The 13,260-nt window shown below is 42.5% G+C and overlaps 1 protein-coding gene across 1 annotated transcript in view; it reads left to right on the top strand.

The window, feature by feature from the left end:
• SORCS3 (sortilin related VPS10 domain containing receptor 3) overlaps window positions 1-13,260 on the top strand; it is a 268,925-nt gene that overhangs the window by 116,000 nt on the left and 139,665 nt on the right. The window contains exon 3 of the mRNA XM_036385525.2: window positions 7,708-7,807. Coding sequence (XP_036241418.1) covers window positions 7,708-7,807 — 100 coding nt within the window. The remainder of the gene's footprint in view (window positions 1-7,707; window positions 7,808-13,260) is intronic.

The following is a 13,260-nucleotide window of genomic DNA, read 5'->3' on the forward strand; positions in this document are numbered from 1 at the left end:
TCTACCCATTTCCTGCAATCCCCTTGCCCTCCCTCTTTGTGTCTCAAAAGAGGGTCTTGCTTCTTCAGGTGGTTCTACAGAATATTTTAGATCTGAAACTACTGCTTTTCCACAGAAATGGTGTATCTGAAGGTAAGGGTGCAGAGAAGAGCAGGGATTGGGGAAGGACACCCTGTTTTCTGATGATGAATGCTATTTAAGCACCCTGTGTCATGATCTGGGTGGTCAGTGGTTGCTGGGGATATCTAAAGCATCACTGTGTTCCTACAGGACAGGTGCAAGCACCATGCAAACATATAGCTTTCAAGTTAGTCCCCACCATCCCTGTAGGGTCAATACACAAAAACTGCATCTCCATAGAGTGTTCATGCCCATCTGAGTAGCCATCTCTGCCAGGAAATGACTGATGTGAACAGCCCCCCTGCCCTGTGTGATGGTGATCAAATGAAATGCTGGTGTGCAATCAGCCACTGATATTTGCAACTCCTGTGTTTTATTGGTCATAAATCCAGAGGTGGAATATTCTCTATCCTTTTGTTAAACCTTGGAGACATCCAGTGTCCTCCCAAAGGCTCATATGGAATAAACAAAAGACAATACCTTTCCTGTAAAAATATAAAGGGAATAAGCTGAGAAAAAGGAAGAGAAATAAAGAGGAAGCCAGTGTTCCTTGTTATCTCTTCTCACCTTCATTTTGAACTGTGACTCACAATGACTACTGCATCATTGCAGCTCATTTTTCTTTGCCAGTCTCCACTCTATGTTGTAGATGGAAATTTATCAAGTAATGTCATCTTCAAGTCTTTTGGATGTTTGGTGATGGGAATCACCATTAATCAAAAAAGAAAAAGGGTGGAGGGAGGGTGCTGGGATCATGATAGTAAATGAGGTGGATATTCTGCTGTTTACATGACAGGCAAACTAAAAGTAAAAATAAGGATTTTTTTCAAGAGACATTATCAAAACTATGATAATCAAAAGATGCTTGAGCATCTTATTCCCCACTGGGATTTCTGATTTTTAGATACTTTGAAACTTTATGGAACTGAAAGTCCACTAGAACTGATGGGTTATGGCTCCAGAAGCATTGAGAATTTAAAGCCTTGTGTACGATGGCAGAAAGTGGTTTTATTTAGGTTGTGTTAAATACTCTGGGTCTATGCTGATATACTTGGATAGCTGGGTTTTTATTGCAGGAAGATTGTTGAAGATTGGTCCCTGAGGCATCCATGACAAAAGACGTAATTGAACTAGTAAAACTAGTCGTAGAATGATCAGAGGCATGAACAGCTTGTGCAAGGAGTGGCTGAATAAACAGGGAGTCTTGAGACAGGAAAAAAAAATGACAACAATCAGTGAAATCACAAATGGCAGCACAGGGCTCCATGGTTTTGTACTTGTTAAGTGGTAGCAGCTAAAACCAAAGGGAGCCTCTCCATACAGCACAGAGCTGTGGTGTTTACTACCATGTGATAGAGACGTTGCCAGAAGCTTCTCTGTGGGATTAGACAGATTTATGGAACTAAAAGCCCACTGATGACTCTTGCATGCAAAGGCATCATCTTCAATTTAGGAAGTCTGTCATATTGCTGTAGGCTGGGACATTACATCATGAAGCAGCACCACTTGCTTGAATTCTGTTCACTTCCCCAGACTTTCATTGCAGCCCTTAGTTTCCTTTAGTAGGATGGAGACAAAGGGAGACAGTTCTTTCTGCTTGCAATTGTAAAATATTCTGGTTTACATTTATTGCAGTTACTAAACTCGTGGTTGAGTAAAAAAAAGCTCTCAGCAAATGTTTTTCTGTCTTAACTGGCTGATTCAGACTACACACACTGGAACTTCCTTGGTGAGTGATTAGATTTAGGTCCACAGGGCTTCTGTGGACACTTCTGTTATAAAATGTCCACATCCAGATTTATGTCAGGTCCAGACAGGGAAGGACTAAGAATAAGATTTTTTTGTTACCTCCATTGATGTCATTTTTGATGCTATCAGTACCTGTGGTGTCCTAGTTGTGGGGTTTAAAGGTCCTTTACCATGATCTAGTTAAATGTTTTTGGGGTTTTGTGTTGGTTTTTTTTTTGTTTTGTTTGGTTTTTGGTTTTTTTTGGGTTTTTTTTGGTTGTATTTTTCCTGTTGTTTTTGTTTTGTCTGTTGGTTTTTTTGGTTTTTTTTTTTTTTTTGTTTGAGCTTTTTAAATTTGTGGGGTGTTTGTTTGTGAGGGGTTTTTTTTTGTTATTGTTGTGTGTGGGTTTTTTGTTGGTTTTGTTTTGTTTTGAATTTTATTTTATTTGGTCAGCAAAAATGTCTGTGTGTGTGACCAGGTCAACCAGACAGCCTTGCAGTGATAACAGTGGATCTTTCTGCCACTGCCTCACTGGACTCTGACTCAGGAGGGGCTTTTTTTGTCAGTATGTCAGAGCTTCCGAAGGGCCTTTATCTCAGGGAGGGGAGGGAGGAGAAGGGAAAGGAGGAAACATGTTTTACAAGTGATGGAAGACTGGCTGCCTGAGTTCCTGTGTTGTTCAGTTGAATTCTTTGCAGTGTATTAATATGTGAGCTGTATTTGAATGTCTTCCTGCAGCTGTATGTCCAGAGAGATGCGCCTCCTCTCATGTTTCATGGGATTTACTTGTATGCTGCTGGTCTTCTCAGAGCCCTCATAATTGCTCTCCTTTTGCTGGCTCTTGATTTTCATGAAACTTGTAGAAACTTTGCTCCTCTTGGATTTTTGCATTCCTGCCAAACTGGGAGAAAATTGGCCAATGAGTAGAAGCAAGAAGTTGTCTGGAGGGCATGGGAGACAAGCACACTGCAGGGAGACAGTGAGTGTTCACTTCACCATCAGAAGTGAAGCAAATATTAATCTGGTATGTTCCTGTTGCTCTCTGAAGTGCTCAGAGAGCTGGGATATTCTTCTGCTCATTGAAGCAGATCTGTGCCTCCATACAGTTTTCAGTGTAGGGCTGCAGCTATGTATAGTGGGACTCTGTGCTGAAGATGAATGCATCAGCTTTAGAAAAAGCTTAGAAAATGGCTGAAAATCTAAAATCAAAAGCATGATGGCTGCTTCTCCACACAGAGGAGAAACCCTCTGACAGAAGGGTTGGTGGAAGAGGTGGATTTTTCATCCCAGTCATTCAGTGCCAGCATTTGCAGCTCTTTTTTCCTGAGAGACTGATACACGTTTTATAGCCTATCTCCATCGCTGAATAGCTGAGACTTCAAACAAACATACCTGCCTTTCTCTGTCTGACAGAGCCCTGACATGGAAAGTGTCACAGAGGAGGAGAACTCCAAAATTCACATGGCATTCTTTCTGCCTCTCCACACCTCTACTTCATATCTCTGTGACTAAGAAAGTCTTACCACAATATGAAGTCTGCTAGCTCAGGCCAGTTTGTTGGATTCACAGAGAAGTTCAGGCTCAGATTCTCAGAGGAACAAGATGGATTTTGTTAGCTTGTGGTGCTCTGACTTTGATCAGGTTTTGTATAGACAAGTTTCTTTGCCTGGGTGTATCCCTGACACCTTGCTCTGCCAGACCGGGGGAGGTTGCAGTGATGGTTTAAACACATCATAGCCTGTCACAGGAGGGCAATGGAATCAAGCAGATGGTTTCCACTCCCCCCCCCCCACTGTTTAAAACAGACTATCATTATGGGAGAACTTGCAGTATCCCAATAAAGCACTAAATTATAAACCTTGCTTTTCCAAATGGAATATGCAGAATTTGCTGAGGAGCAAAAGTCTGATGCAGCCTAGACCCTCAAGGTCACCATCAGAAACAGGGACAAACCCATATTATTACAGAAATGTGGTACAAAACACATGGACTGAGTTTATACAGGATTGTTGTATATGACCAGAGTCCATTCCATATCACAGAATCAATTGGGTTGGAACAGACCTTTGAGAGCATTCAACCTGTGACCCAATACCACCTTGCCAACCGACACCATGACACAAAGTGCCAGTCTCTTTTAGAGCATCTCCAGGGATGCTGGCTCCACCATCCCCTAGGCAGTCTGTTCCAGTGTATAATCAGCCTTTCTGTGAAGAAATTCATCCTGATGTCCAGCCTGAACTTCCCATGACACAGCATGAGGCCATGTCCTCTTTTTCTATCACTTGGGAGAAGAGGCTGACCCCCAGCTCACTACACCCTCCTTTCAGGCACTTGTAGAGAGTGATAAGGTCACCCCTGAGCCTCCTTTTTTCAGGCTGAATAACCCCAGCTCTCTCAGCTACTCCTCACAGCACTTGTGCTCCAGACCCTTCACCAGCTCCTCTGCCCTTCTCTGGACTCGCTCAATGACTCTGCCCAGCTCAATGACTCTCCTGAGTGAGAGGCCCAGAACTGGACATGGCACTCGAGGTGTGGCCTCACCAGTGCTGAGGTCAGGTGAGCAATCACTGTAACATTCCCAGTCCTGTATTGAAAGAGTTTCTGTGCTACCAGCAGTGTATTGAGGAGCATTTTATGAAAGCATTGTTAAAAACAGTTTCATGTATACACGTGTGTGTGGTTAGAAGCAATGTGCAAATATCAGCTGAGACTGAAGGCAGTAACAACTTTCCAAGATCGTGAGATTCCAGGGATGGCTTCAGTGGAGCAATCCCGAGGAGAGCCAGGTAGGCAGGATCAGTTTTGCCATTCAAGGCCTAACAAAGTTAAGGCTGGCTTTTTGGGTGTGACTCATGGAAACCATGTTTTATATCACTGAGTCTTTTGTCATTTTGATATAACCACAACATTTCTTCCCCTCCACTACTTTAGTAATGTGCTTGGAAGAGATTCAAATTGTGACCAGAGGAATGGTAGAGAATATGGTAACCAGTCTGCTTGTATTGTCAAACAACTGTAAGGAGGTATGGCTAGTTAATTTGGAATTAGAAGTAATTAGAAGTAAAGGAAAAGGGTTCATGTTAAGATTAAGAGCTGACTCAAAACTCTTCTGTTCCACCTGTGGGTCACATTCTTTAAATGTTCAGGCTTGGGTAACTAAAATTAGTGGACAACTTTTTTTTTTTTCCTTATGCTTGTTTTCTAATTAGGCAATTTGGTGGTAGAGTTGAGCCCTACACTATATGATTGCAGAAGCTGAAATGCCTAATTGCAGATGCCTGCTTTTGAAAAAATAATCCATTACCTTTGCAAGTTTTCAGCTTCTTCATCTCTAGAATAGAGATAGTATTTCCCAGTATGGCTTTTGGGACTTTGTTAGTTTGAATGGATTAGCACAAGACACAAGCTTTAGATTTTTTTGGCCAGAAAAACTGCCATGGAAATACAGTATATTATTGTGATATCCTTTGAGATGTTTCTGTGAAGCCAGTGGAGACTGTCAGGATAATAAAGAAAGCCTCAGAGAAGCTAACGAAATAATGATCCTACTTCCTTTCTAGCTGTTCTTTGAAAGGGCAAATGCAATGAGTGAAAATGGTTTAATGAGAAAGAGTCATTAGGGCACCCAGCCTGCATCTTCAGAAGTGTGAAAGCATTTTGGGAGATCTTAAAATTACTCAGAGAACAAATGCAAAGTAGCTCTGTCAGAATATTAAACTGTTATTTGTGTTCTCTTTTAATGCTGATTGAAACCAGTGATCTCTTTCACTGCCTGGTGGCTGGTACATGTGTAGTCATAAAAGTGGCTTGTTCATAGCTATAGCTGCAGTGGTGTTGGAAGGATAAGATCAAGGAAGTACCTCTGCTTGCCCTCTGTCTGTTATCCTCTGCTTAGAGCTTACTGTTACCTGAGGATTCCTGACCTGTTGAATTTGCATTTATAGGAGGCCTCATGTACTGGAATTAATTGTCCTGGATTATTCAGTTTCATTAATTAGGCTGCTTCAGTTTTGAGATTGGCTGGAGAGGGAAGGCTGCTATTATTTCTTTGTTTGTTTGTTTGATATTAATACCTAGTGAGACAAGAGCTTCAGATACTTTGGGTGGGAAAATTCTATGAAAATACAGTACATTATTGTCATATTCTTTGGGGTACCTGTGTGAAGCCCAACAGGTGATACTACTATGCATTAGTACACAGGAGTGGTAAGTGCAAATGGAGCTAGTATTAGCTCTATTTTTAAATTAAAGTGTTGACCAAAGCACAAGGAAGCTGTTTGAGACTTGAAGCACCTTGGCTGGTGACTGTTCAAAGGAGAAAGACTAGTTCAACATATTTAAGGAAAGAAGGACTTTACGAGGTATTTAGAAATTGTCCTTGAAGGATGCACTGAAGGAAATGTGTTGCAGCCACATCAGTAACAAAGCAAGCTTTTGACTTCTTGATTCCTACTACTTGGAAGCCTGAAACCAGCTGGCTGGTTTTGGTCACTCTTGTGTCACCTTGGTGTCACTCTGGGCTCCAGTAGCAGCAAGGAAAGCAGCAGAGCTGGGTGCAGGCTCTGGCGTGGCTCAGTTTCTCCAGCCACTGTTCATTGTGATGCCAGAAGTGTCTTGGTCCATTTCTCTGCCAGACAGAAAAGGAGCAGAGGATTGGTCTCAAGCAGAACAATGAAGCTGCAAATTCTAGAGGCTTGTTGAACTTACAAAAACAAATTACTGGAGATAAGTACTGGGAAAGGCACAGAATTGCTGCATGTTCTCTGATCATCTGTCCACTAAAAAGCATTGTTAGAGAGGAGAGCAGGGGCCATGGATTCTCATCCTAATAAAATTGTAGATATGTCCAGGTAGGTTTTTATGGGGACCTTTTCTTGTCAATCTGCTGAGGGCTGTGTTTGCTCTGTCCCTATGACAGAAGCTGAGTTGGGCTGGGAGCCAGGCTCTCCCCACATGGGGTAGGGGAGTTTTTCCAGCAGGATCTGACACCCCTTCCTCCTAAAGTCACCTTGTGCTGAGCACTCTTCAGGTGTGGGATCCTGTACGATGTAGCTGGTGGGTTGTTCTGGTAGGAAAAATCTTGTTTGTTAGGAAAACAAAGTATGAAAACCATAGAGAAATAAGCAGGGCAGTGAGGTTTCAAACATGCCCACAAATGAGGAGGAGGACACCACAGAAAACCCTCTGTGACGAAGCAGCCCTTTTCCCCAGTCACGAATGGGTAATGCCACCCCCAGATCATCTGCTCCTCTGGGTGGGATTTGCTAGTGTAGGGGCCTGAATCTGTCTCTGTAACTCAGAAAAATTAAATGCCTGGCACAAAGTAGGCTGGGGGTGACTGAGGACTCAAGATGCCAGTTTAGGCACATTCTTATCTAGACATGAGTTCAGCTGTTACAATTCTGATCCACATTTGGATCCTCATCTTCAAGTCAAAAATCAACATACCTAAATAAAACTGTTGTTGTTGGGTTTAATTTGGATTCTTATGTTGGATTTGTCTGAAGAGAGAATCTGTGCTAAGGGTGCTGCTGATATCAGAGTCCTCTTATGTGTAGGTACCATTTGCAATCCCACACTGGCACATGAGGGCAGAGCCTACTCCCAGAGTCCACCTGCATGGGAGCACCACAGCTCCCTAAGTATGTACAATCAATAAATGCAGACACAGACACTGCCCCTAAGGACTCAAGTTTTGTTCTCTTTTCTGCTGGCCACCCTCGATGAAACATAAAATCTTGTGTTTTAAGCATTATAATGCTCAAACTGTAACTTGGAGCATCTGTGCACACAGTCATTCCCTTCCCTGAGCTCTAATAACCACATAAACTCTTTTTGTCTCCTCTTTTCTCCAGGTCAACAGACTATGGCACTACCTATGAAAAGCTAAATGACAAAGTAGGCCTGAAGACTGTGCTGAGCTACCTCTATGTCAGTCCCACTAACAAGAGGAAGGTAAGGGAGAGCCATTGCACTGGTAGCTATAGAAACAAAATGACAGCATTCTGAGAGGAATTATGATCCTCAAGTGAAATCTGTTGGTAATTCACAAGAGCTTGAATTTGCTGTTTAAGTTGCACTGGTGCAATTCCATGGAATCCCATAGAACTGATCCTGCTTTACTTGTGATGGTGATGAAGGACTTAATTCCCTTCTGAATTTGCTGGAGAAGTAAAAAGGTTGCTTTTATTTGCTTCTGACAGTTACAACTTTAAAGAGCTCACTCAAATATTTCTGGGTTTCTTGCTTACAGCAGCTTTGGCTATTATGCATCTCCCTGCCTTATATCTCATTATTAGAAATACTGAGTAAGAGGCATTTATTTCTGCATTTGACTCTTTTTCCCCACATTTGGAGGTAAAGATGTAAATGACATTTTCTTTGGTTGCATCATGTAAGGGGGCTGAAAGCAGAATATGCCTGTGAGAGTGGGTGGAAGACCTACAATTTGATTTGGTTGTGTAGGAGAGAAGATGAGGTCACAGCTTTCCAACCCCCTGCTCACTCTTCCCACGTGATGCAATTAGGGCTGCAGCTGGCTCACACAAGCACAGCCCAGGAACTGCTACTCAGTGCCTTTTTGCTTTAAAATTATTGCCTGTGTTGATTCAGGGGAGCTAGTGGGACAAAGATGCTTTCAGCTACCCACAGAAATCAGTGTGGGAGGGCTGCAGCACGAAGCTAATTGCTGACAGTGAAGTTGTGCTTGGCCAGTGTAGAGGCCCAGTGCAGCATATTTGGCTTGATCACTTCCAAACTGGCCATATCCTGTCTCCATCAAAAGATTTCCAAACTAGTAACTCGCTACTGGTACTGTTCTTATTATGACTGTTGTGTTTTCCATCACTGGTCAGTCTACAGATGTTTTGGGACTGATGTTTATTTAAGTGTATGCAACCATAAGGCAGACATAGCTCTGGTTACTAAGTGTGTTTGGATGTACAGGGAAGAGGAAGAAAGCAGTGGCCAGAGTTTGGCTTATATTTTTCCTGATGCAGGAGCTGAGCTATTATGACAACTACCTTGACTTTTTTTTTTTTTTTCCCTGAGCAAAACAGATTAAGATGTTTTGTAGTGAGTTTTCCTGGCCTTCACACCCATCCTATATCCAATATGGGGGGCATTGAAGAGTTAATCCTTCTTCATTCTGTTTCCAAAGCAACTCTGCCCACCCAAAAGCACAGGCAATATGCTCAGTTACAAATCCTACGTCACTGGTGTAAAGACTCCCTCACAAATCAGAGTACAAGGATATATTATTATCTTCTAGCAATTTCTCAGGCTACTGAGCTTTACAGATTAGCAGTCTTTTTTTTTTTTTTAATTAAAACCACCTACATTTCATCATCTAGTGGCATACAGGCCTATCTTTACCTGCTGTTTACTTATTTGAGATTAGAAATTTAAAAGAATTTTTTTGGTTTTTTGTCTCAAGGAAATGATTTTTGGACCTATCTGTGCCCTTCTTATCCCTTCTGAAAAATCTTATGAAATGTAGAGACAAGCTGTAAGAAAAACTCAAAGGAAACCAGCTTCAATGCTGGCTGCTGTGGGAAAAACTTGCTTCCATTCTTTCTACCTCTGCTAAATATATGAGCACTGTCACTGTGCATGTTTAAACAGCTGGTCTGTCTGAACTCTGCTTTGTTAACCATCAAAGCAATTCCAGACATTCATGTAGCACTTGAGAAATGTCTGAACAAGGTGTCACCGGACCAGAACATCTGAAATTTGTCAAGTTCAGGTTTGGATTTATTGTCCACCCACTCCTCTTACAGATTCTTGAGGTTATGCACTGCAAACAATGCACTAGGGTTGCAGTCTTCTCCCAGTCTCTCTGGGTGAAGATTATTCCTGTGGCATGGGGAGTAGGCGGAATGGTTTTGCTGAGCTCCTGAGGACAGCTGCCAATACTGAATCACAAAGCAATAGGTGGGTCCCAGCAGAAAAAGCCCAGGTCCCTTGTGGTTCACCTCCAGCAGCAGAAGTGCTGCCTTGTTGTGCACGATGCAGGGATCACTTGTGAGCTGCAGAAGAGGTCTTTGCTTGAGGCAGTGAGTGGAGGGAGGGACCAGCAGTAATCACATGCACGGAGCCAGTGTCACTCATGAGCCATGCAGACCTCTCCAGGAAAGGTGTTTTCTCCTGAGGCACTCGCTCCCAGGCACTGGTTGGAGCCTGCCTGCCTGGTAGCTCCTGTCGATTTTTGATGGGTTTGCGCATTGCTTGCTGGCCCTGTCTGCTCATTAGTGCTCAGAGGATTATCGCTTACTTGGAGGAGGAGAAAAGCTTTCCATACATTCATTCCTAATTGATTTACTAGTGAGAGGGATAATTACTGCTCAGCTACCCTGCAGAACTACAGTGGGAATTACCTGTCAGATTTCTTTGAAGACCCCAAATGCCTCTTTTCAGCTGTTAAATAGGAATTGTGTTCATCCAAATGCCAGTTATATAAACATCATTTACCTGAATTGTGGCATGACCCTGGGCTCAATTATGAGGCACAGGGATTTAAAAGCTGGCATTTTGCTTTCTTCTTTTAAAAGAAAAGCCTTTTTTTCTGATTTCTTTTTTTGAAAAACTTTGGTGGGAATATTTTAATTTTTTTGGCAACCTGTGCTTTATTTCTTGGAGGTCAGGTTTAGTCTGTAGCTGTTTCTGGCTTTTACATGTTGCCTCTGGGTGATAGCCACGCCACCCTCCTCATGCACAGAGTTAAGCAAGGCACAGAGCAAAGACGGCTGAATTGGCTTTGGCTGTGGAGCAGATCTGGGTCCCAAAGCTCATGTCCTGCTCCAGGTGCTCCCCAACCTGCTGATGGCTGCTCTTGGAGCTGGGACGGGGTGTGTCCATTTCCTAGAAATCACAGAAGGTGATTCGCTGGGAAAATGCGCTTTGCCCTTGTGCAATTTGACATTTGCAGCTATATTAAATCAATTTAACAACATGCACATACCAAAGGAAGCTGCTGGGAATTCTTTTTCCCAGCTGTGATACCTGGTTGGTATCATCCCAAGTGGTCAGGGCCAGCTTGGTGATCTGATACCACCTTGGTTGCCGACATAAGGGAACTGCAGCCCACTGTGAATGTGCAGACTCTGGCTGCATGGCAGCCAAAACACTCCCTGCAGTGAGCCAGGACTGCTTCAATTTCCCATGGAGCTGTCACACTGCTAGTTCCCTTCTCCTAAGAACTAACAAGTTCAGGGTTTCACAAGGCTTTGTAAGTGTATGGAAAGCCTCTGCTCCTGGGAGTTGAAACTGCTAGACTTGGGTCTGCTCTCCTGCAGGTGGCTGGGCTGTTTCTCCTCACTTGCACAACAGGCACTTGTGTTTGGATCAGGAAAACCTGCATTAAGCTCTCCTTAGTGCTGTGAAATTCCAGGTATCTTTGCCCTTAGCAGTCAGAGAGCGCTGAAGTCCTGGGGACTGGCTTTTTGAGAGTTCCTGTTTTGGGCTCTGGTGAGAAGCCAAGTGCCTGCAGTATTGACACTTCCAAACCCATGAAGATGCTCCAGTAGGCAGAGTGTATTCCAGGGCACATCTTCCCCTTCAGTGCACCTGCCCGCCCAGCTGTTGGCCTGAGAGAAAGACCACATGTGAAGCATCTGCTTTGTCAAGTTGCCAAACAGGTTGCACCAATCAGGTAACTTGTGGTAAACTTCAGAATGGAGAAATTTTCATATTTGTTTAGCAGTACCCCTTCCTTACAGATGAATGGGATTTAAAAAAGCAGATGTTTGAGTGCTCTGAAAAGCTGAAATTAGCAAAATGCTTAGCTTTGGCTTTTCTACCCTGTAGCCTGTTTGTCTTTGGGGATATGACAAAAAGCTGCTTACTTTCTGCTGGGCAGAGATCTCAGTTCCCTGCTGACCTTTAATTTAAAGCTGTGTTTTGAGTGTTAGTTACATTTTACTAGAGGCAGATTTTCACAGTGGCCTGGGAATTAAAAGTGTTTATTTCTTCCATAACACTAAGGGAAAAATCTCTTCTATTTTAATAGAAACATTTCTCATGACTTTTTAAATTTCCAGTTTCTTGTTATCCCAAGTCTCTTCTTTCTTTATGGTTGCTGAAAAAATTCTGTTCGAAAATTGAATAATTTCCACAAAAAGTTAAGCTTGTGATTCTTTCCATAACTGGCTGCACTTCAAAATGTCACTGCTTGGAGCTGAAATGCTGTGATTCCATATTTTCTAGCATGAGTTGGTCTGCTGGGTAAGATCCCCTATTGTGAGAGCATTTGCTTTCTTCTTGGCTGTCAATAACAGGGTTCATTTTACAATTGATGCCTCACAGAGGGATGGAAAGCCCTTCCAAAAGGGTGCAGAAAGAAGATGAGGATTGAAGTCCCATATATCTGAAGCACTGCTCCTTTCAGGCAGAGAGGGACCACTTTGAATCTCAAGGAATTGTTGAACCATAGATTTGAGGTATTACTTTTTCCTGTGAAATACTCTGTAAAGAGTGCTTATTCTTGGTGAAGATGTTGTTTAGTTGAAAATCCAGTTCTCAGTAAGAAACTTTTATCTCTACCCTTGGGAATACTGTGGAGGTGGAGACGATGGAGTTAAAAAGAATGCAAATGAAAGAGAGGAAAAAGGAAGAGAATAACAACTCTAACAAATCAACTCCATTTTCCTGTATAGAGTATTGTTCAGATAAGGTGTGGATAAACTGGAGGCCCTGATTGCATTTAAGATCTGAGGTGACAGTTCTGATGTCTTAGAAATACCTTCCTTCATGAATTTGCTTTGCAATTCAGTTGGCTGCAGTTGTTTTTAGCTTTTCCCCTGAGGTATTACAATCATTGTTGCAGGTGATGACTTGAAGAATTAAAAGGTCTGTAGACTTTTATGCTGACTGTCTGAACAGAAGCATCACCCAGGTGCAGTAAATGAAATGAGGAGGACTCCCCCCATTTTTCCCTTGTACTAGAATTGAAGCATTTTAGGTTTTATTTAAAGGTAGACCTTCCAGCTAAGCTATTTGAACAGTAGCTGCAAACAGAATAAAGCAGAAATAAAGTTATGTTGCTCAGTTGAAGAGTTATGGGAAAATGGTTTTTCACACTAGTTTCTTAGTTGTCACAGAATCAAAATGGAGAGGCAGCACAAATCACTGAAGCTGTGAAAGCCAAAGTCATGCTGCACCTCTCATACCTCACCATGCCTCTGAACTTGGGCTGTCAGAAGAAATGTTCAGAGGTATTTGGAGAGCTAGAATTTCTGAAAGATAAATCTAATTAGATTTGTTTGTGTCTGTGCAGTTTCTTGGGGGCTGAAGTGCAGCAACTGTTTATGAGCTGGCAGGGAGCAATACTGTGTTGCTGTTTGTGTTAATGAAGGAAGAAATTAATTGTCTGTAATACTGTAATTGCAGAGGAATGCATTTACTTGACTGGT

This window comes from Molothrus ater, chromosome 8 (genome assembly GCF_012460135.2).
Source record: "Molothrus ater isolate BHLD 08-10-18 breed brown headed cowbird chromosome 8, BPBGC_Mater_1.1, whole genome shotgun sequence".
Classification (NCBI taxonomy): domain Eukaryota; kingdom Metazoa; phylum Chordata; class Aves; order Passeriformes; family Icteridae; genus Molothrus; species Molothrus ater.